We start from the raw sequence: 26,978 nt of genomic DNA on the forward strand, positions 1-26,978 counted from the left end.
GCACATGCGTTACATCAAACATTTGTTTTTGTTTTTCAGAGACTTAAGCTTCAATTATATCATGTTCGAATATAAGTCATGTACTTTTATACCTTTTGACTTCATTTCCCACAAACTACCCACATAAGTTTGTCTGAATTGTTTCTCTGCTTTTTAAGCAAGATCTATGAAACATGCATGGGCATGGGGGCTGAATGAAAAGGGTCATTAAGGACGCAACGAATAGAAATGTATAAACGAAAGACTAAGAGTAAATGCTGCAGAAGCACAAATTACTTATTTGTTCCATTTTGAATAGTAAAATGTTGATTAATACAGCTTTAACCAAAGTCAATGCTAAATAAAGTCCTTAAATCATCATTTTTGAACCACAATGCAGGTTGCCAAAACTGCAACGACTCAACGTGAGATTCCAAAAGTATTTGAGATGCATCATCATTCAGCTCTCTTTTCATCATGGACACATTTCATGCAGCCTTTAATTAGCTGCATCTTTTCAAGGCAACTTGTAAGAGCCCGAGGAGGTTGGCCTTGAAATGAAGCACGAAAAGATGATGATAGAGGAGGAGGAGGAGGAGGAGAGTGAGAGGAGGGGGTGAAGAGGGAGCTTGTTTCAGTGTGCAATGATCGCTCATCCAGGAGCCGCTCCACTCAGGGATATTTGGATATTCTCAGTCTGGATACTGTAGCTCGGGGTCGGACTCTCTCTCTTCTCTCAGACTTCCTTGTGTGTGTCGCAGAAGTTGTGTGTGAGGACCGCTGCATGTCTGCTATCCAGACATGGGCCCCTATTTCCGCTCTGGGATTACTCTCTGCCTGGTCTTCACCTTGGCTCAGGTGATCACCGTCACCTGCCAAGAAGATACCAAGAATGGTGAGTGACAGCCACCTCCTCCTACATGAGTTTTCCTCAATGACATGTGTAAGTTACTGACAGGATGATGCCGAATCAAACAAAAAGGTCATGAAATTGCATTTGTGCTGACAATAAACATTGTTTTCATGCAAATATAAGAAGTGTAAGGTCATAAAATCACAAAGTTACTTTTGGTCTAACTTGTCAACGAATATATATTTCCTCCTGCCTTGCTGTCTTCAGTGATTCATGATCGTCTAACCGAGCCCTGTGAAAACATTTACTCTGTTTTTCTAATGCAAGTGACAGTACTGTTTGTCTTTCCCATGATGCTCTTGGTTTATTTTTCAGAGTTAAGGAAGTGGGATGGGAAGTTTTCTCATCTGTTGAAGTTTTAAACATAGGGCTGCTCTGCCTCCCAGAAACCGGACCACACCGGCCTGGTGGTTCAGAAACGGAAAACCCAAACCAGAATATCTTTTAATAATCAGACACCGTTTTCCTGTTCAAGAAACCACTTATTGATGATTAAGAGGGAAAAGATATTGTTAACCTTTCAGGATTTCATTAGAAATGGAGAAAGAGATCTCTTTGGCGAAGTGGCATCAAAGTGGGGCTGAATCGGCTTTACACTGCTAGGCAATAAAGTCCTTTAAACAATTCTAAATCTAAATAAAATGTCCCAGTGGATGTTGATCCTGGGTCAGAAATATCTCCCCCCCCCCTACAGGCTGCAGCACTGGGCTATTTCAGTGCGAGGTGGAGGCTGAATGATGGGGTTCTCTGCACCACGGCTATAATGATGTGGCCTTGCAGATGGGATGGACAAAAGCAGGCCACTCATTTTGGTCAGACTCCGAGCCAGAGGCAGACAGGACACACCCAGAGTGAGAGGATGCTGGATCTAAATATGCCTCGCTCACTTCCATCCAAGTTCACCTCCGCTGAAGCTGAGAAAGTTGAAAGTAATTGTACATCTGAGTTTATGCTTCAAAGATAATCTCTTTTGGGGTCTTTCAGAGCAATTCCAGCATTTTCTCCAGCTAAGGACTGACAGGTGGACAACACCTGATCTAGGGTGATCCAAAAGTTTTGTGTTTAATTACAGTTACAGGCTGTTATCAGGCCCCCTTTGTACTTGCTAGCTGTTTCCTTTCTTTATGTTAGGCTACAATAAATGGCTGCTGGCTTTATATTAACCTATTAAGCTCTCTGAAGTCAATTAGCATCCGAAAACTCAAATTAGAATAAGGCTAACCAAAGCCTAATATCCTGTTTGAAGCAGGGAGTGCAAGAAATATATATATAGAACAATTACAATATAACTATTTAACATACCATGAAGTTTGAAAAAAGTATAATATTAATTATGATGGAATGAGAGAGGATCCAGGTCCATTCCTTAATAGCCATATTATATATATTTAAAATATTTTTGTTGCCGCTGAAAAAGCAGCTATTATTACATGTAACATGTATACTGTATAACCGGTTTAACATAATAGTTAATTAAGCAATGTTTTATTTGAATACTTCTAGAAAGAGAAATGTTTTCCAGCATTTCAGAGGAATAGGAAAAAAGCTTTTTTTCCACTTTATGTTACAACTCCGTGTGGGGGTCCTACCCACCTTGCAACACCATGGGAATGGGAGTGACTTAGAACTGATTCCTCTTCAGCACGATACACATTTAAGGAATTTAGAAACCAAGTGTAGCTGTATTCAGATACTCTGGTTGTGTTACAGACAGGTTTATCAGCTGTTGTTGTTGTTGTTGTTGTTGTTGTTGTTGTTGTTGTTGTTGTTGTTGTTGTTCTGAGAAAATAGTTAAACTGTCTGAGATTTATGATACTGGCATGTTAAAACGTCTGCTGAGTATTTAACATTTTAGAGTGCTGTTCTTGGCCCAGTGGGTCTGAACGTGTGTGTGTGTGTGTGTGTGTGTGTGTGTGTGTGTGTGTGTGTGTGTGTGTGTGTGTGTGTGTGTGTGTGTGTGTGTGTGTGTGTGTGTGTGTGTGTGTGTGTGTGTGTGTGTGTGTGTGTGTGTGTGTGTGTGTGTGTGTGTGTGTGTGCTTGTGGTCACATACTCCTTCACTGGTTTCAATGTACATTTTAAGACTTCAGTTGTTAGATTGAATTGTCTACTCATTGGGCACTGACTGCAGTGTACACCTAAGGCAGTGGTTCTTGTCCATTTTCTGGCTAAAACATTTAGAGATGTTTTATATTGAAGCAACAACGTGTGTGACAGTTTTTATTCTTGATTTAAACATGGTTGGTTCAAACAGGAGCGTCACTGTCTTCCCTTGGTTGAAAACTCTTAAAGACACAAACAATTAAGACCCAAAAAATACTGATATCAATCTTGTGACCCTTTTACTTCATTACGTGAACCCTTGAGGAGTCCCAACTGCCAGCTTTGGAGCCACTGGCTTAAGGTGCCGTTTATGTGGACTGATGAATACGGTTTAATAATAAACCTGAGTTGAGGAGGTTTAGGAAAACCACTATGTGAGAGAGTTTCCTCTTAGGGGAGAAACCAACACCACTTAGTCATCATAATTGCTCTCATCCACTATAATCACTTTTATATGGCTTAAAAACATAGATTTCGCTCACTTTTACAAACTCTTTCTAAAGCATCAGCAGAAATGTTATATTTTATTGCAAAGCTCAATTAAATGAACGCCTTTCTTTTGCACAAGGACTTTTTTGTTTAAGCCCTCTGTAGACTCAAACCCCCAACTCATCAGCTCTGTAGCTGCTGTCTGCTCTGCAGGAGGGTCCTCCGGGTGTGGCACCGCTCTGCTCTCCCAAATAGTGAAAGCCACAAGTTCTACCCAAAGCCAACGTATAATACAGCCGCTGTGGTTTCCCTGAAATAACTCCAGCTTTTGAAAAGCTGCGTCTCTCGCGGGGAGAGGCTCCACCACATAATTAGTACTTAGGACGTCCCTAAACTGGCAGGATTCAAATATGCTCACTGAGCTCGTAGCAGGTGGCCATATTCCCCTTTTCTCCTCTTCTTTTAACTTTTAAAAAACAGCGGCACAGAAAAGGGATCAGGATTTTGGCCCATAACCAGCAATGTAAACAAACCGTCCAAAAATACATTTCTTAAAACAAGGAATTATAAACCCCTTTCTGTCCGTTTTGCTGTTCTGGATGTGTTGGAAAAATAATAGTGACAGGGAAAATGTATTTTAAGTTTGAGTTATTGATTGATATAGATTTTCTTTGTAGAAAATTCCTTAAACACTTTTGAAGTGTTTTGAATCAGCTGAAACTGGTGCCATTTCATTTATGTTTTAGAACTTTTTTTTCCTTTTTTTCTATATAATTGTATTCCTACCCAAACAATTAAAGTCACATTTCACTACCTACCTTACCTTGCCTGCACACATACAAACTATAGGTCTCATCTTGTTTTGTGTTTACAGTTGAAAACATTGCTGTTGGTGCAAAGATGATTACATGCTTGCATTTACAGCCAGGAGCTGTCACATCCCACCACAGTCTAGTCAAAGTGCAATCAGCGGCAATTTGCCCAAAAGTGTCTGTTATCTATTTTTAGTCTCCATACAAATTCATAAACTGTATTCCTTCCCCTGATGTCAAACTTTGTATTAAAAAAGGTTTGATTTAACTCATTTACTTCATATCAAACTATTTATTATTAGGGTGTACATGAGAAGTGAAAACATCCTTTTTGAGACAGTAGCACGTGATTGATTTGCAATTGACTTGTTGCTTGGGGAAAAAACTTTTCTTTTCAGGGCAACTTATAAAACACTGAGTAGAACCTATAAACTGACTGCTATAATCAGTGGAATTTCCCTTTGAGGTTAGATGGGCATAATTATGTTTTAACGTTATATACTCTAGTTAATTGGACTACAGTGTAGTTGATGGTTCTTTCTATGCCTGTGTCATGAATTCATCAATTCATGTGATCAGATTGTTATTGCATTGCTTAGTAATGGGTGCAACCTGCTGGACAAGGGTGGAAAGTACAGTTACTGTGGTTTGTGGTAACACAAAGATTTTTTGGTCGGTTTGCACTGATGAATTGTTGTTCTTTAAGATTGTTGTGATTCATTTTACAATGGGAAACAATACAAGACCGTCAAAGACGAGATAAGGTTGGCTTCATTGGGAACACTTTTCTAACATATGCCCAACTGCTCTGGATTTTCTATAAAATACTCTATGTTTCCGTCAAGTGCACCATATGTTTTTTAATGTACAATTTTTAGCAATATTGGTATAGACCTTGCGTGTGTAGAGTGTAGCTTTCATTTCAAGTATCATCACAATGTCGCCTAACTTCATTCTAAACTGCAGTGATGGAATGAAAGCATAAAAAATAAGTTTGCAAACTACAATTACAGAGAGCTGCATTGGCAGTTACCACTTTAAAATAATCACATTTAAATTGCTTAAAGAAATAGTTATGACTATATATAGTCTTTTATCTGCAAACCTCAATAAAATGAATCCCTTATTACCAAGAAGACCAATATTTATGTTTACGGCAATTGCCAAAGGGTAAAAATATTATCTTTAAATAAAAACTATTACAAATATATACTGCTCTTTATTATTTGCAACTCTTTTGTCCCCGTTGGGATCCTGTGGAAACGATCACTCGATCTGATTGGTCAGTGTTCAGACTGCAGTTACACGTTCAGCAGGGGCGCGTGCGGTGGAGATAACCTTTAATTGAATCTTCTCATCTTTGAAGTGTTGAAGTGAAAACAATCTTTTGTTGAAGTGTGTTCTTTGGAACACGCTGTATTCGTTTGGAGAGGTTCAGCTCCATTACAGCTCAGACGAGCTCATTAGCAGCCAAGTGGAAACACCTGGCAGTTCAAATGTCCCGCCTCGTGTCATTTTAGTTCACATACTTCTTCTGAACTTTACCTGACATACAAAGATACTTTCTGCATCTTTTACTTTAAAGTAACAGTACAAATACTACATTGTAAACATACTCTGTTATAAGTAAAAGCCCTGCATTCAAAATTGTATTCAAGCAAAAGTACACAAGTATTAGCATTGAAATAACTTCAAGTACAAAAAGTAAAAGTACTTATTTTCCAGTATGGCCCATATCAGATTGACAAATATAACATTTTAGTTTTATAGTTAATAATATTGCAATAAAGTCAATGTTCACCCGGTTAAGGTGGGGATTATTTAAATGACTTGCTCTTCTGCTGGGTAATTTAAGCTCATAGTGATTCATTGGGTGATTTAGACCCCATTTACATGCAAACGCAACTAATTCGATATCAAAAAAGTCTTCCGTTCACACGAGACCGCTCGTGAGCGCTGGAGGCGCTGTAGTACATATGCCGGCCCTTAAGTGGTGCTGTACTTTTGCCACAAAATACACCAATAGCAGCAAAGAAGACCCCCGAGCATGGTTGCCATGGTTGCCCTTCTGTTTATGCCCCGCAGTAGATTTAGCAACATGTAGTTCATGTAGTTCATCTAGTTCTCCATGTCCACTTGTTGCTGATGGTTGTGGTAGAGGAGCTGTAGATGTTGCACTAACATCTGTAGCAGTAGCAGTAGCTACTGACCATGCTACAGCAGTGAGCAGCAGAGGTGGGGAGAGGCGGGGCTATGGCTTCATCCTTATCAGGAAATTATCGTATAGGGCGTACACACTGAGCCGTTTGGCCCCCCAGAGCGTTCCGTTAGCAGATCTATCCACCTTGGGACCCGTTATCGTTTGGGGGGTCCGTTTCCGCGTTTCCCTTACGGCCTCGTGTGAACGAACGGGCTATACGAATAAGAAAAGTAGCGGATACAACCGTTTGCGTTCTCGTGTAAACAGCACCTTATATTCCGTATATTAAATCCATACTTGCAAAGTAGATAATTTTGTTAAAAGAATGTAGCGGAGTAAAAAGTAAAAATATGTAGTAAAGTAAGAGTTTAAAGTAGCTCACAATTGTACTTGAGTAAATGTAGTTAGACTCCACCACTGCTCTAGACGGAAACAGTTGGTGTTATCAACAGACGGTGCCACGCTGCGGGCTTCCACATGTAGCCTGTGTCTTGTGGTCCAGTTCAGGGCAAGGTGACACTGGTTGTTCCTTCACCACAAGCTCCAAAAGCAAAGCTGAGAAAACCACTTTTCCTCTCATTGTATTTACTGGTTTGAGCAATTACAAAGCCACAGGAATCCTGAGTGTTTCTGCTTTAAACCTCGGGAGGAGTCCGGATGAGCTCCACTAGCAGGCGTTTAGACAGAGCTCAAATAGACCAGCTATTACTGGGACTAGACTTTAAATATATAATCAGTGGTGAGAAGTAAATTTACTCAGGTACTTGAGTATTTCCATTGTATGCTACATTTGACCTTTAGGCCTACTCCACTATATTTAGAGTTAAATATTGTATTCTTACTCCGCTACATTGACAAAGTGACTTTGCTGATATGGATTAATGATATAAAACATTATGATCAACACCTGAATCAGACTTTAGTTCCACCTGGAGTAAATCCACAAGCTACCCTGCAGTATACAAAGTCATTCAGACTAGCTGCACCTTTACCAGCTTTGAGAACACTTTCATGATCAATCATTATAAAACATATCATATCTATTATTCTGAAATGGACCAATCTGCACAATGACTACTTTTACTGTTGCTACTTTCACTATATTTTGATGAGAATACTTTTCTACTTTCACTTGAAGAACATTTTGAATGCAGGACTTTTACTGTAACAGAGTATTCCTACAATCTGGTACTTTACAGTACAATATCTGAGTCTCTTCCACCTCTGTATATAATAGTGATGAAAGAGCAAGAAGAGTTTCAAATAGAGTGTTCTTGTTTAGGAAATGTGCACACATGATTAAACGTCATAATGATGTGCACAATGTGAACACGAATCATCTGCCATGCTTATTGCTGGTCTCTCATGAAGACTCCTGCAAAGCAAATGTGAAGGTGTTCTCCCTCTTTCAGAAACGAAGCCCACAGCAGCCATGTTGGATGTGTGTGTGTGAAACTGCTAATGTGTGTGTGTGAGTTGGCCGTGTGTGAAGAGCTGAGTCACTGTCCTAGTGAGCGAGTCCTTTGAGCTCCACTGCAGCACCACGTCCTTCTACAGCTGCTCTCACATGTTTCAAACCATTTGATATGTGGGTCGGCATGTTCCATAAATATCCATGTTACTGGTGTATTCACGTGGAATTTGATGTGGTTTTAAAAATAGAAAATAACATTTTCTCAAATGATCTGAGTAAGAGTAGATCTTTTTTTTCTGAGGATGAATCACAATGACATCTTCTTATTTGGGGACTAATTTCTTGTCTTTCATAGCTTGCCATCACTTCTCAGCCAAAAGTCCACCAATGTCTTCATGATTCAAAATTGGATTTGTTTCTTCCATTCCTTGATTTAGTTCTTGGTGTTTAAATAACAAAGATGATATAAGTATGTAATGTGTTTTGCACACATGTGTAAGTTCTGAAATCAGGCTAAAGCCATTGTTCATTTAAAAGACTTGCTTGTTATCTGCTGTCACTTTTAGTCAGAACAATGCATGACTCTGGACTCATTTAGAACCTTTGGCTGGACATTTCAACCAATGTGTCAACCATGTTTTCTTCACAGATGCTCATAAGAGTGATACCCACAATGCTTCAATCGAATAACAATGGCACCAAACTCACAACAAGCTAGTTAGCAATACATCTGAAGTTTAGAGTATTGCGTCTAATCCTTTAAAGCGCTCAGTCACATGAGACACGTTTAGTGATGGGTAATGTGTGATTTTACCTTTGGCTTTTGCTGAAGAGGAAGTAAAAAAGTCCACTACATACATGTTACTGATGGCAGTTTTTTTCACAAAGATTCCTGTACAGAGGATGGCAGAGTCTACTCCAACAATCAGATCTGGAGCTCAGACCCGTGTCATGTGTGCATATGTGAAATGGGGTCTGTGTTTTGTGAGGAGCTGGTGTGTGAGGACCTAGGTGACTGTGACACCACAGAGACCCCTGAGGGCGAGTGCTGCCCCGTGTGCTCGGCCTCCGCACACACTGGAACTGGTAAACTGCACAGCTGCCTGCCAAACTACGTTCTGCTGATGCATCCTGGTTGCTCTCTTCAGCAGCCTCCCAGCCTGAAGCATTGCTCTTCAGACTCCATCCTGAATTATGCTTTTTAATCTACAACTTTGTTTTGGAGTTTCCCTTTGACTGTAATGCAATTTGTAAAAGGTATACATTGACTTTTTGACCGATAAGATCCCTTCTCAACCTACTTATGTGCAGCATAGGCATCCAGAGCATTATTGCTACACAAAATGAAGTTGAGCAAGGAACTTATTTACCAAATAAGGTGTATTCCTCTGGGAAATGCTCACCTCCTTCACCATGTTGTTCACATGTTGTTTTACTTTAAATGCACTTTTGATTCTTTGTATTGTCACACGTTTTGGTCGTTGTGCTTGTTATAAGATGCTTTAAATAAAGCTTTAAGTATTTGGATACAATTTCATTTAAATGTACGTATCTTTAAGAGATGCAATGTTTAAAGTCCTTAAGTTTCGTTTTTTTGTGACTTTGGAGACTCCATGAAAACTTACTGAGATTAATGGTGTGCAACAGGAGTGTCCCTTTTTGCTATCAAAACTACTTGGAGTTTGATAGTCACACAAAAATGAACACATAGGGGCTTTAAAAAAAAACTATTTTTACCCTTTCAAAATGGTTGGCATGAAAGTAAGCATGCTATGGTGTGCTGGTACAATTTAAGATTGAAAGAAAACAGTTCAACATATTGTAAATGAAGCTCCAAGACTTTTTTGTTAAGAATTAGATGAAGAAATACCCATTTGAACGTCTGTATGCTCAATATGAAGCAACAAGGCTCCTCCAGCCTTCCTGGTGACTTCATATGTATCATACAAACATGAGTACACTTCTTAGCTCTGGGCAAGAAAGCAAGAAAGAGTCAAATGTTGAACTTCTTTTGAATGTCTCGAAGGTGCATTGGTCAGTTTTACACCATCCCAGCAGACACGTAATGCATGTTTTTGATTTCTAAAGATACCTGCACAGAAAATGGAAAAGTCTACGCCCACAATGACATGTGGAACCCGGAGCCGTGTCGGATCTGCGTGTGCGACATGGGGGCCGCTGTGTGTGAAGTCGTGATGTGTGAGGACCTCAGCGACTGTCAGAAAGCTATAACCCTCGAGGGCGAGTGTTGCCCCGTGTGTGTGTCTGCAACGTCAGCATCATCTCCAAGTGCAGACCCCTCAACAGGTGAACAGAATCTCCTGTCATGATAATGAGGGATTAGTCAGTGCTCCTTCCCAAATCATCTGTTTTCTCTTCAGTTGCAGATGAGAAGGAAGGAGATAGCTGCACGTTCGAAGAGGACGTCTACATGCACAACGAGATCTGGAAACCAGCGCCGTGTCGCGTGTGTGTTTGTGACAACGGGGTGGCCATCTGCGACGAGGTGCAGTGTGAGTTGCTCACCAACTGTGAGAAGGTGGTCACGCCTGAGGGGGAGTGCTGCCCCCTGTGTGAACACTTCGCCAGTGCCGGCCGGAGGATAGGTGAGCTGAGGCAGAAACAGTTTGGTCTTAGTTTTACATAAGTTGGTGCATAACATAAACAACGTGGAAGTATAAAGACCTTGTGTATAACAATAGTCAGGGCATTTACAATAAGATATGATACATCTTAATATCTGTTAAATGATTCTCCTTACAAGGGATGTACAAGTTCAGTTTATTATAACTAGCCTTGCACATTGTGTGTGTAATGCTCATAAAGGTCAGGAAACACCAGATTCTAACGGGGTGTGAAATTACTCTTAAAATGTTGACAATCGTTGATTTAATCTTTTATTCCAAATAATGATTGCAGTAGTTAGAAGCCGTAGACCATGAGTCAACTGCATAAATAATTGAGACTGTTAAGATTAGGTTGAAATGTACATTCCATTAACTTTCTCTTTGTATGTTCTGCCCCTAGAACTGATGGGCTACAAGGTAAGTCATTCATTCTAAAAGTGATTCATGCAAATATATTAAAATAGATATTGCAGTTCAGAAGATTAAATGATGTTAATGATTTCTTTATAGGGACAAAAAGGAGAACCTGGTGATATCCCATATGTGAGTCACTGCATGCAATTTGAAAAAGTTCCTCATGAAGTGTTTTTTTATTACATATAAAGGTTTTATTTTTGTGTGTTGCTCTTAACATTTTCTTATGTTTTTGTACTAACAGGTGGTAGGGCTTCCTGGACCTTCAGGACCCTCGGTGGGTTTTTCCTGCTCTTACTCTCCACTAAACCATACCGTTTATATAACTGTATGATATATGTATAATGTGTAGGGTTATATAAATGTATTGAAATTGATTGATATGATACAAAATTAGCCATACACTCATTGCGACACTAGAGGGCACCAGAGTGTCATTATAGTGCTTACGATTGGACAAACTCAAGAGACTGAATGACGTTATAGCTCAACGACTACATGAGGGTTTGTTTACCTGCTTTCTAGGAAGGCCAGAAAAAAGGAACAAACTTATATATATATACACTTTTCAGTCAATAGATGAATGGTAGTTATCAACACTGTAACGTTTACATTTTATAGCTTTAAATCATGTGTTAAATATTTGTATCTCTCTCTTGTGTTCAGGGTCCTCCAGGAAGTCAGGGACGAACTGGACCCAGAGGCTTTAAAGGCAGAAAAGTAAGTCTGAATGAACACCTGTAGTGTAAACTACAGTGCTCTTTCACATAGCTCCTTTTCTAATGCTTCTTTTTAAACAGACAAATATCAGTATGTAAATGTCCACATGAATGACTGTACAACAAAACATCACATCCTTCCCGTATGGCTATCAGATGTTACTTTAAGAACATCATGTTGCTTCATTAATGATATTTCACCCTGCAGGGATTTGAAGGGCCACAAGGATTTGATGGAGAGCCCGGTGTGCCAGGAAATCCAGGAGGGTCCGGACCCCCAGGCCAGAACTCCCACCCTGGGGTGAGTTTATTTCTTATTAACTAATGTGCATGTTTCATAGAAAAAGAACAACTGTCTTCTACATTGGTTTACATGTGCCGTATGGTGTGATCATTTCTTCGATCACGTTGAATTTAAATCACTTTTGTTGGTGGAAAAATACATCAAAGTCGTTTCCTAAACATTCTGCCTTTCACTTTGTTCTCTGAAGGGCAACCTATTGTCACAGATGGCTTCAGGTTTCGGAGAGAAGTCAAGTCACGCTGGGATGGTATCAGGATCCAGGGTGAGTGGTGGACAGTTGTGAAGGAGATGTATTTTAAACATGTGTACAGTTACAAAGTATGCTTTGATGTATCATTCAAACCACAGTTAGTCAAATGTTGCCATTTCAGGGAGAAGCCGGACCTCGAGGACCTTCTGGGATGCATGGACTCCTAGTACGTTCTGGCTTCTTGGCGCTTGCATTACATGTTCTATGTTATTATAATAATAAGAAAGGATGTAGGAACATTTGAAGTGACTTGTATCACCTCCTCTGTTCAGGGCCCAAGTGGAGGTCAGGGAATGCCAGGAGATGGTGGAGATCCAGGACCGATGGTAGGGCCATTATCTACATGATATCTTCTATTTGATGCTCATATGCACAGTTTCTATGAGGAGCCATTTGAAACGTGTTTCTGACCAGATAGATCTAAATCAACTTATGTGTGTGTTCACAGGGTGAGCTGGGTCAGCGAGGACAAGACGGGCCTCTGGGGAAATCTGGACCTGATGTGAGTGGAACCTACACGCATCCTCTTGTAAATCAAGAATATACTGTTCGTATTAGTCCGTTTTTTAAGAACTATTTCCGCTTTTTTTAGGGTGAAAGTGGACCTTCAGGTGTTACAGGAGAACCAGGATATCCAGGATCCATGGTAACCCAGTCTCCCTCAATTCTAACTAAATGCATGCATTATAATATCATTCTTCAGAATCAAGCCTTGATCAAACAGGGGAGATGTATTTCAGTCTGCATCTTTATTTACAAAGTGTAATATAAAACAAGCACTGATTATGCTCGATAGACTTCTTAACCTGTGTGTGTGTGTGTGTGTGTGTGTGTGTGTGTGTGTGTGTGTGTGTGTGTGTGTGTGTGTGTGTGTGTGTGTGTGTGTGTGTGTGTGTGTGTGTGTGTGTGTGTGTGTGTGTGTGTGTGTGTGTGTGTGTGTGTGTGTGTGTGTGTGTGTGTGTGTGTGTGTGTGTTACCTTTTTGTTTCAACGCAGGGTGGAAGAGGATTCCCAGGACTTCCAGGTCATCCAGGACTGAAAGGGCTGAAGGTAAGGTCCACAGACCGTGTCTCTTTTACCTCCCTCATCACCGAGCCATGAGTGTTCACTTTTCACAGTCATTGGACCTGCTTACTGTATGTGTCAGAAACATCCAGAACTCATGACATTCCTGTGAATTCAAACGTCTCCAACAGGGACACCTCGGTCTTCTTGGGTCAAAAGGCGAGTCTGGAGCGGTTGGAACAAAGGTGTGAATCTGATATTTTGATCCTATCTAATATTGTAGTTCTCAAGGTGGACTTAAAAAAAAATGAAGAACATGTATTACATTTACACTACTGGTTTGAAAACATCTTTTATAATATCAAATAAAAACCTGCACATTTCAAACCTTTCTTATATCTGTTTCTTTGTGTTTCGCAGGGTAAATCTGGCACTCCTGGTGGGATGGGTGCTCCAGGCCTGCAGGTAGGCAACACATACGACAACTCCTCAGCAGAGCATTGCATACAGAGTGAGGTGTAAGTCATCCAGATGCTGAGCCACTGTTCTGTTTCAGGGACCAGCAGGCCTGCAGGGAGAGAGAGGCCGGGCCGGGCCGTCTGGACCTCTGGTACGAAAAGCACAGCATCTGGACTTTTGGGGGAAATGAGCAAACATTTGTTTTGCAAGGCTGAGACATTTTCTTTCTCTTTTAGGGAAAACGTGGAGCCGCCGGCCATGTTGGCAAACCTGGTCCTCTGGTAAGAAGTTATATCTACGGTATACATGTTTTGTAAAGCCTAATATTTGTGTAACAAAGTTATTGGCGCTGTCTCTGTCAATTCTCCCGCACTGAAGCAACTTTAATGCTTTGTTAGTTCTTTGGACCAAATAAAGCAAGACAATGTGAAGACTGTGAACAAACCAAGCTGATTTTTCTCACAACTATGTTTTGAATATTTAATAACATGTTCTATTACTACAGGGTCCACTGGGTATCGTTGGTGTTCTAGGATTTCCCGGAAATCCAGGAATGAAGGTAAGATTGTCAAATATTGTCTTTTAGGATTTGGAAAGTTTTCAAAAAGATAAATCCATTTGTATTTGAAATTGTTTTTAACTTTTTGGAAAATATTACACCGTTAAGTAGATATTGGCAACATTGGACTCACTGTTATATATTACAAACACACATTTACCATAAATTCTGTTCAAAGGATCCGCTGATATGCGGCTGCTGCACTTGACAGTATAAGAAGTACAGAATGAGAGTTCTGTTTTATCACGTTAAACCTCGGGCGAAAATCTGAGCTCTTCATTTCAAAAAGACCTTTGAATTTCATTTTGATCTGAATCTGTCTGTTGCTGCAGGGCGAAGCAGGGCCGACGGGCGTCAGAGGAACTTCGGGGCGGCAGGGTCCCAGAGGGGAATCCGGCCACGTCGGACCTACCGGGCCTTCAGGAGAACAGGTGTGTAACTGAGCTTTAACCAAATGACCAAGATAATATCTCATTCACACATTTTATCAAGACGATTTAGAAAACATGGTATGAGAATAATTGTCTTGTCTGAGAAGTTTCATGGTGATTTCTACAAGTCAAAGAATAAAAAACCGTGTTTCTCCGCTTAAAACCCGAATGATGAGGTCATTCATTATGAGTTCTTGTTTTAACAGGGTGCCGCAGGAACTGATGGAGGTGAAGGTAGCCGCGGCCAATCGGTAAGTGCACAAGTTCTAGAGGCGCCATTTTGAACATGAGATACCAACTTTAGCCAATGAGGGCAGTCTGTGAATCTGCTGTTTCTTCATTCAATCTGTATCTGATCCTTCTCCCCCTCAGGGTATGGGAGGTGTGCAGGGTCTACCAGGGCTGAATGGGCAGCCTGGCCCCCCCGGCCCCCAGGGAACTACAGGAGCAGAAGGACCAAAGGGCCAATTGGTATCTTGCAAGCCTTTTTCTCTATCCATGTCCATGTCTGTTTGTAACTTTGTAGCTTCAAGTAAACACACAGGGAGCCTGAATGTTTTTTGATCCTCTTTTAAAGGGCGAAGGTGGACTTCCAGGATTCAAAGGAGAATATGGAGCCAAGGGAGAAAGGGTAACCTGAAAGACACTATACCGACCTTAAAAAAACCGCATACCAGTTGATGGTACTGACTGATTATTGATTTTCTGGGTTAGGGTTACCATGGTATTCCAGGTCCAATCGGCCCGGTGGGAGATGAAGGAAAGCGGGGATCCCGAGGTGATGCTGGAGACCTCGGGCCTATCGGACCTACAGGAGAAGCTGTGAGTTAACCTTTACTTTATTTAGAGATCTTTTTTTAAGATCAAGTTTCATGATCTCAAGGTGTGAAATATATTTGAAGGTTCAATCTTGAAACTATTTGTTCTAGGGAACTCCAGGAAGTCGAGGTTTCCCAGGGTCAGATGGTTTACCTGGCCAAAAGGTGGGTTTTATTTTAGATCAAAATGCAAATAATGGCCGGATTTACATCTACTATTTAATAACCGTGAATTTGAACCAAACAGGGAGCAACGGGCGAGAGAGGACTGCAAGGGTCGCTCGGAGCCAAAGGTTTAGATGGAGATGTCGGACGTAATGGAGAGCCAGGTTTAACAGGAGCTCGGGTAAAGCAGAAATATTTAGTTGTTGTATAGATATTTGTCCAGACTAGCAGTCAGAGCACTTTCTGTTTGCTGGCCTTGAGTAGTTTTACTTTTCACCTTGCTACAGTGAAGAGGAAGCGACTGCTAGGTGTGTCGGTCTCAAATGGGTTTTTTTCTTACGTTTTTGTCCCCTAAAATGTATATTTCGAAAATGGAGAAAACAGATCTTAAACCGCAAAAATAAATGTACATAAAATGTAATAATGAATCCCAGGAGCCCTGTTCTCTGTCTAGATATGACTGTGCATTTATAGAAAATGCTGTTTTTTAGGTTCATCTGTAACTGTGTGTCTAATTTCATAGGGTCTGACAGGACTTATTGGCGCCCAGGGTCCAGAGGGAAAACAAGGACCAATGGTACGCAAGTGTTTATTTTAATCACATATTAAAGATTCACTACAAACCGAACCAATGACCAAAACTATGCCAAGTACTAAAATGTCTTCTGTTTGCCCCAGGGCTTAGCAGGAGATGATGGTAAACCGGGCCCAGCTGGTTCTGTTGGAAACCGAGGTGGATCTGGATCAATGGGCCTGCCCGGACCCAAAGGCTTTGCTGTCAGTATTGGTTTATGCTCCACTTCAATATACTGTGTGTAGTCCAATATGTTGATGAGACGGTTTCTGATTTCTGTTATTTCTGATTTTAGGGTGATGCTGGAAAGATTGGCGAGGCTGGCAGCGCCGGGGCTCCAGGTCAAAGGGCAAGTTACCTTCACTTCATATAATACCATTTATATTAAATCAGAACAAATATACTAATGATCATCTTTCTTCTAGGGGGTGAATGGGAAAGAAGGAGAGGAAGGCGCTGCTGGTCCAGCTGGCCCTGCTGTAAGCGTCTAACAATCCATCATCAGTGATTTGATAACATGAGGTTTTACTTATTTTATATCATACTTGCTTTTTCCCAGGGAGTCGCAGGAATGAGAGGAGAGCATGGCTCACAGGGACTGCACGGTTTCCAGGTACACTGCATTCCCAAAAATAAATGTATTTTTGAGTTTGTAACCGTTTTTTATGATGCATTACATAATGATTTGGTTGGGTGTTTTTTAGGGTTTACCTGGAGGGCCAGGATCACCTGGAGAGTCAGGGAAACCAGGCGCTGAGGTACGACAAAAATAAACAGCTTTTTAGTGCTAACTTTTCAAATCTTTTTCATTGACCCCTAAAATGATCTGATCAACATTGATGTGTCCTCTGTAAACATATATGTAGTTCTCCTTTCCGTATCACTCTAAACATACGTGTTTGTTCCAGGGTATGGCTGGAGAGGTTGGTGCTAGCGGACCTACAGGTGCAAGGGTAAGTCCATTTCTGCTCTCACTGATTACAGGTTGAGTCAAACAAGTGTTGCATACTGTAATCCCCTGTTTGCCCATGCAGGGAGAAAGAGGCTCTCCAGGAGAGAGAGGTGAAGTCGGGCCCAACGGGCTGAACGGACCCAAAGGAGGTCCAGGTGGACCGGGATCAGATGGGCCAAAGGTGAAAACCACGGACTGAAACTCTACATCTATATGTTCTGTGTTTGTGAATGGTGTTTATAATAAGTGTCACATTTTAGGGTAGCATTGGTTCAAAGGGTGCTGTTGGAGAAGTAGGAGGACCAGGACTTCAGGGCATGCCCGGAGAGAGAGGCTTAAACGGACCTTCAGGCCCGAAGGGAGATGCAGTAAGTAGACTACTGAAGTGGAGTACAAATGTCTGAGCAAGGTCCTGGTGGGGTGTTCAAATGTTGTTTGGGAAATGTGGGACTAAGGAGAGGAAGCGTCTCCTAAAAGCATTTAGAGTCTGAGGCACTGATGAGGCTCTCCTTACAGGGCTCTAATGGAGAGGCAGGACTGGAGGGTAAAGCCGGAGCTGACGGTGGACGGGTGAGTCGTCTCCGCATGATGTCAGGATGAAGACCATAAGAAGCCACTACTTTGTGGCCAAATATTGAACCTGATGAAACTAAGAACATCAGACCACGCACCATCATCAGTTGAGTTATAGTTTGGGTAATGTATGTTTTCATTTGATCAAAAGGGGCTTCCTGGTCCTGTTGGACCTCCTGGTTCCGGCGGACCCAACGGAGAGAAGGTGAGCTCTGAATCCTACATTCTCTAATTATTTAAACTAAAAAATGTCATCGTTTTAAAAAATAAACTACAAAATCCCAAAAGTAAATACAAAATATTGTTCATATTGTGTATTTTCCCCTTTATAACTCATAGTCTGTAGAGAACTGATTAGGAATCAAATCAGTATGAGGGTAAAAAGTCAAACTAGTATTTAAATTCCAGTTCTGTGAGCATCCATGCATCGGTTCTATAATTCAAATGCCCCTTTAAAGACAGGCTAATCCACACAGGTACATGTGTGTGGCCTGAATATGAACTTAAAGCTATCTCCTTAAAAGCTCCAATCTGTAAAACATACATTAAAGAAAAGTAAATGTAGGAAAACTATCCTCAGGTTTGAATAACTTTGTTTTTTCTATTTCACTAAATGTATATTTCTTTAATGTCAGGGTGAGACCGGCCCCCCAGGACCCGGAGGGCGCAGAGGCACCAGAGGGATCCCTGTCAGTGGAACACTTTTTGATTCAATCAATGAAACATTTCTTGAAAGGTGTGTTTTTTCTTCTTCTTGACAATATGTGTGTGTTGCTATACCAACAGGGTTCTACTGGTGATCTTGGTCCAACTGGTGCTGTTGGCTTCCCCGGTACTTCCGTAAGTCGCCGCTAAAAGAGGGCAGTTTCCTGCAAAATATACCGATACAAAAAGAAACCCATAAAGATACATTTCCTGTTTCTGTCCCAGGGCGTTGATGGTCAGCCAGGGGTCAAAGGTGAGACAGGAGAGCCTGGTCTGAAGGGAGAGGGAGGCTCACCTGGACCACAGGGGATGGCTGGGAAATCTGGAGGACAGGTACACACATTTACCTGTGTAAATAACATAGAAATAAAGATTGAACCACTCCCTTCACACTGCTACGCGTGTTTCAGGGACCTGTGGGTGTGACTGGACTGAAAGGTGGCCGAGGAACGCAAGGTCAAACTGTAAGTGAGCCTCTCCTTGTTTTCATCCATTCACAGCCTTCGGTGGAACAACACCTTCATGATGTCTTTGTTTCACAGAATGTTCCGATGTGCCCACATTCTGTTAGGATCATTGAAGTAGATCTTATTTCAAGTGTTTTCTTCCCGCAGGGCTCTCCTGGTTTTCCTGGACTGGCTGGAGGAATTGGAACAGCTGGCTCTGCTGTGAGTTAATAAGTGATAATGATATAAACAATTATCACTTCAAATCAATATTTGTGTTAAATCATGCTGCCAGTATTATAAATGACAGATGTAGAAAGAATGAATACATTCAAACTGAAAGCAAAGGGCCTTGAAATCCAAATGTGTATTGAGCAAAGAACACGTGTGTTTCAGGGTGCTGTCGGGGCAGACGGGCCTATAGGTGCTACAGGAAAGCAGGGTCCTTCTGGGATCATCGGGGATAACGGAGCTCAAGGACGTCAAGGGGAGAGGGGGACTACAGGGGCCCCCGGCAGCGGAGGAGAGAAGGGAGACTCCGGAGAGGACGGCCCTGGGGTGAGAGGGTCTTTCCGCTCATAGTTCAGGCTGCGCTGTACAGAAATAAATCCTGAGATGTTTCAACTGCTTGTCTGTTCTTATGATTATCTCTCAGGGGCCGGATGGGCCTCCAGGACCTGCTGGGGCCTCAGGACAGCGAGGCATTGTGGGTCAGCCCGGACTGAGAGGAGAGGCAGGCATGCTGGGACTCCCCGGTCCTGCTGTAAGTGTTGCTTCTGACAGAGCTTTACACAGATAAAGTATGTCTAGGCTTTGACATGTGTCCATGAAATGTTCCAATTTGAGATTCGATGGCTTTATTGTAATATGCAAGATAATGCAGTGATACAATGGTGTGAGTTAAAATGCAGGAACAGGAGATCACGATAAATGAAATACTGTACAGAGGAGTCTGGTGCTCTCGGTGTTTTTGATGCATTATTACTTTCTGCTCAGGGTCCACCTGGAAAAGCTGGAGCTTCTGGAGTTCAGGGCGGCAAGGGGCCCTCAGGTGGAGTCGGTTTGCCAGGAGCCAACGGGGCGCGAGGAGACGCTGGCCCCGAGGTGGGTCAATCCATCTGCCCTCTTTTTAAAGTTTCTCAATTTTAGCACCAATAATGACCTTTTGATTATTTGGTATTTATATTTCTCCAAAAATCCAAGCCAAAGAATCTCAATAACTGTAATACATATCAGATTGTTAATAACGTAAGCAAATGTCTAAAATATATTTTACAGGATATATGCTCTTAATATGGCAGCAACCAAAGCAAGCAAATAATAGTGAAAAAACTGATTATTTTGATAATAGCTAAACTAAGACATGTTTCAATGGCTGGATTGATTCAGTGAAACCACCTGTTTTGTAATGCCCCAATATATTCGGTTTTTTGCTGACAATTTAGCTTTTTTATAATATCACACTTCTTCACTTGAAATGTTCCAGAGAGTTTATCATGTCATCATATGTGTTCTTCAGGGTATCTCTGGAGCAGAGGGGCCTCCAGGGAAGGACGGTCTTTTAGGGGAGAGGGTAAGATGACATTCAGTGTCTGTGTTGTTGGACTGGAGGAGTGTATGGTACCATACAGCTGTGTGTACTAACCACTGGTGTGTGTGTGTGTGTGTGTGTGTGTATGTGTGTGTGTGTGTGTGTGTGTGTGTGTGTGTGTGTGTGTGTGTGTGTGTGTGTGTGTGTGTGTGTGTGTGTGTGTGTGTGTGTGTGTGTGTGTGTGTGTGTGTGTGTGTGTGTGTGTGTGTGTGTGTGTGTGTGTGTGTGTGTGTGTGTGTGTGTTTTCAGGGAGATCGGGGTGATCTTGGTCAAGAGGGTCTGCCAGGAGTTGGTGGGTCTCCAGGAACCGAGGGTCCTGTGGGAATGACGGGCGGTCCTGGACAAAGAGGCGACAACGTGAGTTTCAAAAACACAAGTGAACTACTGAGGATCTAACATGCCACTTAGGGTGTTGCGATATACACGTACTGAAAACAACCACAATATTTTAAAACATGTTGATAAAAAGCGTACTGTATGATAATATTGTTTAAATAATCCAGCGTTAATAAATGTTTTAGAACTGACTCTCTCTTCATGTCCCTAGAAAAGAATAGGTTAACAAAAAAAGGAACAAAGTACAGAAAGTTAAACATTTGACTGATTAATTAGTTTTTGCTATACATATCCTTATCTTACAAATATGGTGGAGTGTAACTCTGATAGGGTGACAACCCCAATGCTACGTGTGTAAAATACATATAAAAAGCTCTGGTGTTCCGATCACATTTGCAAAGTGGGCTCTGTCATGTTGGTTTGTTTGTTTTGAGTTCAGGGTGGCAGAGGACCCCCTGGATCCCAAGGAGCAGCTGGAATACGGGGAAAAGTGGTAAGCAAGAAATGAGAATCTACCAAGAAAACATACATTTGACTATTTAAACCCTGTGTTAAACCTTCTATTGACAATTGTGATCATGTGTCTGGGTTAAGGGCCCTCAAGGACCACAGGGGGAGAAAGGAGTTACCGGAGTTAATGGAGAGAGGGGACAGAAAGGACACAGAGGCTTCACCGGGCTCGATGGTTTACCAGGAACAACTGTAAGCAACATGTTTATCATGAAGGCAACCTCAGATCATGTTCTTCTGGAGGCTCGCCTCTTAAACTCGAGCCACAAGGGGGCAGTATAGAGAGGAGTGCAATAAGCTCTAAAGAGGTTCACCTTAACCTTATCTGAACACCAACAGAATGTTCTAGCCAACATGTTAGCTTGTGTATATAAGACACGCCACTGTCTATACATGTCATCATCATCATCAGCCATTTCACCTGTAATGACGTGTCCCAGATACTAGTGTTACAGCAGACAGACAGCACCTGTCCTGACAGACAGGATGCTGGAAAACAAAGGTTCTTATCCCCTTTTGCTCTGCAGGTCATTACAGCGCTCTTCATTGTATTTAACATCAGATTTAACACCATAATCAGAACATATTATTGAACTGTGGAAATCAGGCACTGCTAGGAGAAACAATAGCCAGATCATCAGCACACATAAGATGGTTTACAATCACATTACCGATCACACACCCTGTTTTACAGACACGTAAATCATCTCATAGATCATTTATATAGATATTAAAAAGGCATGGTGAGAAGAGCCCCCCCTGCCGGACTCCGTTACCAACACCAAATGGCGCCAAGACTGCATTCCCCCATTGGATCCGCATGCTCTGGTTGGCATACCAATAAGCCAGGATCCTAATTATACTGTTAAGCACACCCCTTTGTCTCCATTTTAAAAACAGTGTATGATGGTTAACTCGGTCAAAAGCCTTAGAGATATCAATGAAACCAACCAGAACAGTGGAATTCTGTCTTCTATATGTTTCTACCATTTCTTTCAGAGCATAGATGCATAGCTCAGTACCATGCTTAGCCTTGAAGCCAAACTGGTTATCTGAGGTACATAGATGAGAAAATCATCTATCCAACAAAATGATTTCCAGGACTTTGGATAACACACTGGCTAGAGCTATTGGTCTATAATTAACCAAAGTTCATGAGCTTTGAATCTCTTCAGTTCAAACTAACTAACTAAAGATTTCAGTTGACTACATTTCACTTTTTTGTTTCAGGGCGCGACAGGGGAGCCTGGATCCAAGGGTGTTGTTGGACCCGCGGGGCCCAGGGTGGGTGTTTAATGGCACCATGCAGGTACATTTGCAATCAAGAGCAAGTGCAGGCCTTATTTGAAAGTGTTCAATTCTCTCTCTAGGGGCCTCCAGGAGTGTCAGGGCCTCCAGGGAAAGAAGGAAACATCGGACAGCCTGGACCAATGGGGGCTCCTGGAAGCAGAGGCTCCAGTGGAGAACTCGGGGCCCAGGTGACACATTTTCATATTCCATATATCAGCCTATTGGTATTATCTTTACAGAGGTACAGTGAGTATGATATTAGTCAAAGATGAACATTTATTGGAGTGTTTTGACATTTAACATTTTCAGATTACTTCAATCTTATTCACTGGATAGATGGAGAAGATATGGCCCAAACATATTAAGAATATAAAAGACTTTGTTTTGTTAGAATATTGTGGGAAAAAAACTTGCAACATGTAAGATCATAATAAAAGTAAATGTGATTAAACAGCAATAGGTTACAACAGTAAAGACAGCGGACAGTATAGTGCATTTGACTTCATATCTTAACTTCATATTTATCATTTCTCTGTCAGGGTCCTCCTGGTGATAGTGGACCTTCTGGCCTTCCAGGACCACCAGGGCCCCCCACCTCAGCTATGGAAGACCTCTTCGCTGCTCACTACGACTACGACGGGAATGGTGGTATTCCAGAAGCTCTGGAATTCGTGGAGGACGACGTGTCTGCCTTTGCCCCTCTCCTCCCAGAGATCAATAGAGACGAAGCCCTCCCCAATAAGAAGTCAGCCCTCCTGCGCGCAGACACCGGGGTCCAGGCCTCGCTGAAGACCCTCAGCGGACATCTACAAAACCTCCGTAGTCCTGACGGCAGCGAGGGGAACCCTGCCAAAACCTGCCAGGACATCAAGCAGTGCTACCCCCAGAAGCCCAGCGGTGAGGGTCCCGTTTACTGCTTTCATCATTTTTCATTCTTATTTTCAGTGTTGACCTGTAGTTGTGTTATACAAAACATTACATTACACCCATCATTTTCACTGGGCTTCAAAATGGACACCCAGGGCGAGTTTTTTTTCCTAAATAGAGAATCAATCAGGATTAAGGACAACAAATTTGAACAAAAAATATACATAATAGTATATTTATCTTTTTGAGTAAAGCATGTATGTGTTCCTATGTGTTAAATATAAACTCATGCATGAAATCGATTTACTCTCCAATCTTTTCCTACCTATTTCTATTTCTTTTATTGATGCCATATATGTACTAAAACCCATATCTGTGTGTCCTACAGGTGAGTACTGGATTGATCCAAATCAAGGAAGCACAAAGGATGCCATCAAGGTCTTCTGTAATATGGAAACTGGGGAAACCTGCATCTCTGCAAATCCTGCTGAGATTCCCCGCAAAGCCTGGTGGACCAAATCCATTCCCAGCACCAACAAACCCGTCTGGTTTGGAGCTGATATCAGTGGAACCAGAGTAAGACATTAAGAGATGTGGTTTGTTGGTTTCATACCAAACCTTATCAACTATACAAACCTTAAGTTGCCCTGGTTGTAATCATCAAATGTACATCTGGTTTCAGTTCCGCTACGGAAATAACGAGGAGAAGCCCAACGCCGTGGCCGTTCAGCTGAAGCTGCTGCAGCTTTTGTCCAAAGAGTCTCAACAGAGCATCACCTACCACTGCAAGAACAGCGTGGCGTACAAAGACGAGAAGACCACCAACCTGAAGAAAGCTCTGGTCCTCCGAGGCTCCAACGGCCAGGAGCTGAGGGCGCAGGGAAACATCCGCCTCCGATACACCGTCACCGAGGACGGCTGCTCGGTAAGACATCCAGCGCCCATTACTCGGGATACGATTGGAAATGCAGCGATAGCCTGAAATGATGGCAGCACGGATTGAGATCATCTGTCCTTGTCTGTCTTTACCACACTGCCAGAGCCCACACCGCGTTCCCTTTAGTGTTTACTTCCTGTCTTCTTTGAACCTCTTTCCTTCTCAGGCTTTCTTGTTCTCTTCTCTTTTCACTTCTTGGAACAGTTCAGCCATCATGAATCCAAAGTTTGAAGCTCCCCACAGATATAAAAATGAATATTCACAAAACACGCCGTGGTGTTCCCAAATGGAGAAAGCTAGCTTTTTGCAACAGCTAACGTTGAAATGAACAGACTTCTTTACTGCAGATTGATATAACTACACGTGGTCTATTGAAAAACAGAAGACTGCTGAATATCCAAATCAACCAATCGGAATGTATTTAACTAAGACTTGTAAAAACCAAGAATGACTAGATTCAATGTATTCTGATTGCAAGAAGCCTTCCACTGATATCACCTGACTTTCTTTTCCCTCAGAAATCAAACGGGCAGTGGGGGAAGACAGTGATCGAGTTCAGGACTCTAACTGCTGCCCGCCTGCCCATCGTGGACGTGGCCCCCATGGACATAGGAAAGCCTGATCAGGAGTTCGGCCTGGACATCGGCCCTGTGTGTTTTTCATAAAACAACACAAGATGGACAGAAATAGGCTTTTTCTAGAGGAGTAACGTCACCAGAAAATGAAAGAATAAGGACTTGTCTTTCTGTGAGCGAACACGTCGATGAAGGGTAGCTTCTTGTACACATGGCTGCGTTTCCCAAAAGCCATTAAAGGTCAGTCTACTCACTCTATGACCGACAGGAAGCTGACGTAATTTATTCACCTTGTCAATACATGTACTATAGAGCACCAGTACTACAGGGAAATGCATGTGGGAGGACAAGTGAAGTCTAAAGGTGCAAACATGAAACAAAACAAGATGTTATTGAATTGTGCATAAACTGGAAAAAACAGCCAATAATATTAAAGACATGTTTAAAGCAGAATGCACAAGTGTTTATAGCAAAAATAAAAGTGTTCAAACCTTGTTCATTTGGCTTTTTTCCAGTAAGTGCACACCGGAGGTCTGAAAAGGGAAAGAGTTAATAAAGAAGTGACTGTAGTTATTAATTTGAATAGTATAAACAATGAACAACATGTTTGAACCTAATTTATTAAGTTATGTGCAGGAACCTATTACACTTTAAACCTTCATGTTTCATTATAACATTTCAACTGTAAATGCAACATATGACTGTAAATTACAAATTATTTGTTTGTTGTTGACTATGGATGTGGAATAAATGTATGTATTTGGAATGACTGGAAGACATTCCCAGCACAACCAAAGCCAGAAAAGTTGAATAAACATTTGTTTCCCCGTAAAGAAGAAGAACATTTCGCTTTAAATGAACTCAGAAATGACAGAAATATAACCTTTTGACCACAAGAGGGCGACAAAGCTTTTCTTTACAGTGATCGGCCATCCCAGGAGAGAAATAACAACCATCAAGAAGGAAACTAGTACATTTGTCTCATGAAACATTCAAACAAATTGACCTACATTTTGATAACATTTCAACTGTATCCACCCTCATTTAAAACAAATACATAGGCGCTTAAAAAGGTGTCTTGGCTGAATGCAGATGGGTGTGTGGTGAAATGAGAAGGGTGAGAAAGAGCCAAAGAGAGAGAAGGCGTTCTTACAGGAAGAATGAAAGTCAAAGTTCAGGCAGCACATGTTCCTGGGTCGACCTCTCCTCTCTGCGCTCGCTGAAAGACGTGACACTCTCACCGTTTCCTGCAGCCTCGCTCCACAACTGTGAGCCGCTCATTTTTAGCCAGGGCCCGCTATTTTCATTTTTAGCCTGAAACATTAGGAAAGATTGAAGTGGAGCAGGTTGAAGGAATCTGAACAGAGCTTATCAATAAACCCCTCAGCACATTATGAACAGATTTACACACAGAAAACCACACTTTTCACTGGATGTCTCAGGTGACTTCAGAATGTCACGGCTAAGATGAACCATACTGCTGTTATTTTATACTATTCATAATTTAAGGGTAATTCATGCATTCGATTCACTTTTATGGTCAGACTACCAACACACAACATCTTTATCTTGATTGATTTGTCATCCTTCAATCCTTCATTTGTATTCGCCTATTAATAATGTCACCGTGTGATTTATGTTGCTTTTTTACATCAAACAATATACATAACAGACTGCAGCCATCTTAGTTTGGTTGCGAAGCGGTCATTCGTTTTGCAAATGATTTGTCACAACACGAAGAATGCTCTATCTCCCCTCACTTTCTAACATTTCAAACGTGAAATCTGTTTGAAAGCCTGATGGAGTTTGATTCTAGCTCGGCGTTAGTCAACGTGATGTGATTCTGCTTCACACAAACGTTGACCGTTGGAGTCTACGACCCCGATACGATTTGGCAGCGACGCCCAGATCCTGGCTGGGTGTCTCTTGTTCGCCGAGGAGCCTCCGTGAGATTTCCCAGCTACTCCTTTCCTTCCTGTGCCCCCTCCAACCCCACCTCACTGACGCCCCTCCAAACACTTAAA

The 26,978-nt window shown here is 41.8% G+C and overlaps 1 protein-coding gene across 2 annotated transcripts; it reads left to right on the forward strand.

The window, feature by feature from the left end:
- The first annotated feature begins 612 nt into the window (after positions 1 to 612).
- Positions 613 to 25,448, forward strand: LOC307032624 (uncharacterized protein). Of its 2 annotated transcripts, XM_079670731.1 has the most exons (56): positions 613 to 874; positions 8,737 to 8,934; positions 9,937 to 10,155; positions 10,230 to 10,454; positions 10,876 to 10,892; positions 10,986 to 11,018; positions 11,134 to 11,166; positions 11,556 to 11,609; positions 11,817 to 11,909; positions 12,100 to 12,174; positions 12,284 to 12,328; positions 12,435 to 12,488; positions 12,611 to 12,664; positions 12,755 to 12,808; positions 13,158 to 13,211; positions 13,358 to 13,411; positions 13,587 to 13,631; positions 13,723 to 13,776; positions 13,862 to 13,906; positions 14,131 to 14,184; positions 14,517 to 14,615; positions 14,822 to 14,866; positions 14,988 to 15,086; positions 15,193 to 15,246; positions 15,330 to 15,437; positions 15,545 to 15,598; positions 15,681 to 15,779; positions 16,122 to 16,175; positions 16,277 to 16,375; positions 16,468 to 16,521; positions 16,598 to 16,651; positions 16,732 to 16,785; positions 16,877 to 16,930; positions 17,081 to 17,125; positions 17,207 to 17,305; positions 17,385 to 17,492; positions 17,641 to 17,694; positions 17,849 to 17,902; positions 18,333 to 18,386; positions 18,484 to 18,537; positions 18,628 to 18,735; positions 18,813 to 18,866; positions 19,017 to 19,070; positions 19,245 to 19,406; positions 19,504 to 19,611; positions 19,845 to 19,952; positions 20,368 to 20,421; positions 20,689 to 20,796; positions 21,215 to 21,268; positions 21,370 to 21,477; positions 22,516 to 22,569; positions 22,656 to 22,763; positions 23,115 to 23,472; positions 23,831 to 24,018; positions 24,125 to 24,367; positions 24,898 to 25,448. In XM_079670731.1, exons 1-56 carry the CDS (start codon positions 781 to 783, stop codon positions 25,042 to 25,044), a joined length of 4,965 nt encoding a protein of 1,654 aa, XP_079526857.1. In that variant the 5' UTR covers positions 613 to 780; the 3' UTR covers positions 25,045 to 25,448. The 2 variants fall into 2 exon arrangements, with proteins under 2 accessions (XP_079526857.1, XP_079526858.1); XM_079670732.1 differs by lacking the exon at positions 8,737 to 8,934 and having other exon boundaries at positions 614 to 874.
- Positions 25,449 to 26,978: the final 1,530 nt, after the last annotated feature.

Source organism: Notothenia rossii (assembly GCF_949606895.1).
Source record: "Notothenia rossii genome assembly, chromosome: 3".
Taxonomy (NCBI): Eukaryota; Metazoa; Chordata; class Actinopteri; order Perciformes; family Nototheniidae; genus Notothenia; species Notothenia rossii.

What these genes read in the sequence shown, in the direction of transcription:
- LOC307032624 (XM_079670731.1), top strand. Translation starts at nt 781, where the DNA reads ATGGGCCCCTATTTCCGCTCTGGGATTACTCTCTGCCTGGTCTTCACC. An exon ending in CTGGAGCGGTTGGAACAAAG is followed by an intron (nt 13,412 to 13,586) that starts GTGTGAATCTGA and finishes TGTGTTTCGCAG; the next exon opens with GGTAAATCTGGCACTCCTGG. An exon ending in CCGGGCCTTCAGGAGAACAG is followed by an intron (nt 14,616 to 14,821) that starts GTGTGTAACTGA and finishes TTGTTTTAACAG; the next exon opens with GGTGCCGCAGGAACTGATGG.